At 56.5% G+C, this 1,521-nt stretch overlaps 1 protein-coding gene across 1 annotated transcript in view; it reads right to left on the bottom strand.

Moving 5' to 3' along the window:
* The window catches only part of lmln (leishmanolysin-like (metallopeptidase M8 family)), a 104,871-nt gene extending 103,567 nt beyond the window's left edge, over positions 1-1,304 (bottom strand). The window contains exon 1 of the mRNA XM_070874524.1: positions 1,170-1,304. Within this exon, the coding sequence (XP_070730625.1) occupies positions 1,170-1,304 (135 nt within the window). The remainder of the gene's footprint in view (positions 1-1,169) is intronic.
* Positions 1,305-1,521: the final 217 nt, after the last annotated feature.

Here is a 1,521-nt window from a genome sequence, read left to right as displayed (position 1 = left end):
TCTCTCTCTGCCTGGGTCTCTCTCTCTCTCTCTCTGCCTGGGTCTCTCTCTCTCTCTCTCTCTCTCTCTGCCTGGGTCTCTCTCTCTCTCTCTCTCTCTCTGCCTGGGTCTCTCTCTCTCTCTCTCTCTCTCTGCCTGGGTCTCTCTCTCTCTCTCTCTCTCTCTCTCTCTCTGCCTGGGTCTCTCTCTCTCTCTCTCTCTCTCTCTCTCTGCCTGGGTGTCTCTCTCTCTCTCTCTCTCTGCCTGGGTGTCTCTCTCTCTCTCTCTCTCTGCCTGGGTGTCTCTCTCTCTCTCTCTCTCTGCCTGGGTGTCTCTCTCTCTCTCTCTCTCTCTCTGCCTGGGTGTGTCTCTCTCTCTCTCTCTCTCTGCCTGGGTCTCTCTCTCTCTCTCTCTCTCTCTCTGCCTGGGTGTCTCTCTCTCTCTCTCTCTGCCTGGGTGTCTCTCTCTCTCTGCCTGGGTGTCTCTCTCTCTCTCTCTCTCTCTCTGCCTGGGTGTCTCTCTCTCTCTCTCTCTCTCTCTGCCTGGGTGTCTCTCTCTCTCTCTCTCTCTCTGCCTGGGTGTCTCTCTCTCTGCCTGGGTGTCTCTCTCTCTCTCTCTCTCTCTGCCTGGGTGTCTCTCTCTCTCTTTCTCTGCCTGGGTGTCTCTCTCTCTCTTTCTCTGCCTGTGTGTCTCTCTCTCTGCCTGGGTGTCTCTCTCTCTGCCTGGGTGGGTGGGTGTCTCTCTGCCTGGGTGGGTGGATGTCTCTCTCTCTCTCTGCCTGGGTCTCTCTCTCTCTACCTCTCCCTCTGCCTGGGTGGGTGGGTGTCTCTCTGCCTGGGTGGGTGGATGTCTCTCTCTCTCTCTGCCTGGGTCTCTCTCTCTCTACCTCTCCCTCTGCCTGGGTCTCTCTCTCTCTCTCTCTCTCCCTCTCCCTCTCCCTCTCCCTCTGTGTGCCCGGGTCACTCTCCCTCTGTCTCTGTCTCTGTCTGGGTCCCTGGGTCTCTTTCTCTCTCTCTCTCGCTCGCTCTCCCTCTGTGTGCCCGGGTCACTCTCTCACAACCCCGGCACTTACCGTCTCGCGACCCTTTAACTGACACCCGTTCGGTGAGCGCGAGCGGTGGCTCCTCGGTGCCCGCTCCATCCGAACAGCCGTTAAGAAACCGGGTTACGCTCCGGCAGTTACTGCTCACCTCTCTCAAATCCGGGACACGATGTTGACAGGTGTGACAGGTACTGGTTTCAATCACAGTGCAAATAATCCCCGTTACAATATACAATGCCCAGGTCCTCATTCTACGCCACTCACTGAGCTCCGCCGCCATCATTACACACTCACTTGTCAATCAGTGCTGCAGTGACGTCACTCCGTCGCCACGGCGCCCAACCCTGAACAGTGTAATGGAGCTGGGAATGTTGGAGAGCTTCAGAGGGGACTGAGCGACGGGAAGTGCAGGAGGGAACCTTTTGTAATCCATTACTCCTGTATTCTAGCAATGAAGGTATCCACACGGTGATGAGTTGTAAAACCTGCCATGACGTGAA

The sequence above is a fragment of the Pristiophorus japonicus genome, chromosome 3 (assembly GCF_044704955.1).
Source record: "Pristiophorus japonicus isolate sPriJap1 chromosome 3, sPriJap1.hap1, whole genome shotgun sequence".
NCBI lineage: Eukaryota > Metazoa > Chordata > Chondrichthyes > Pristiophoridae > Pristiophorus > Pristiophorus japonicus.
This window is presented reverse-complemented; position numbering and strand designations above follow the sequence as displayed.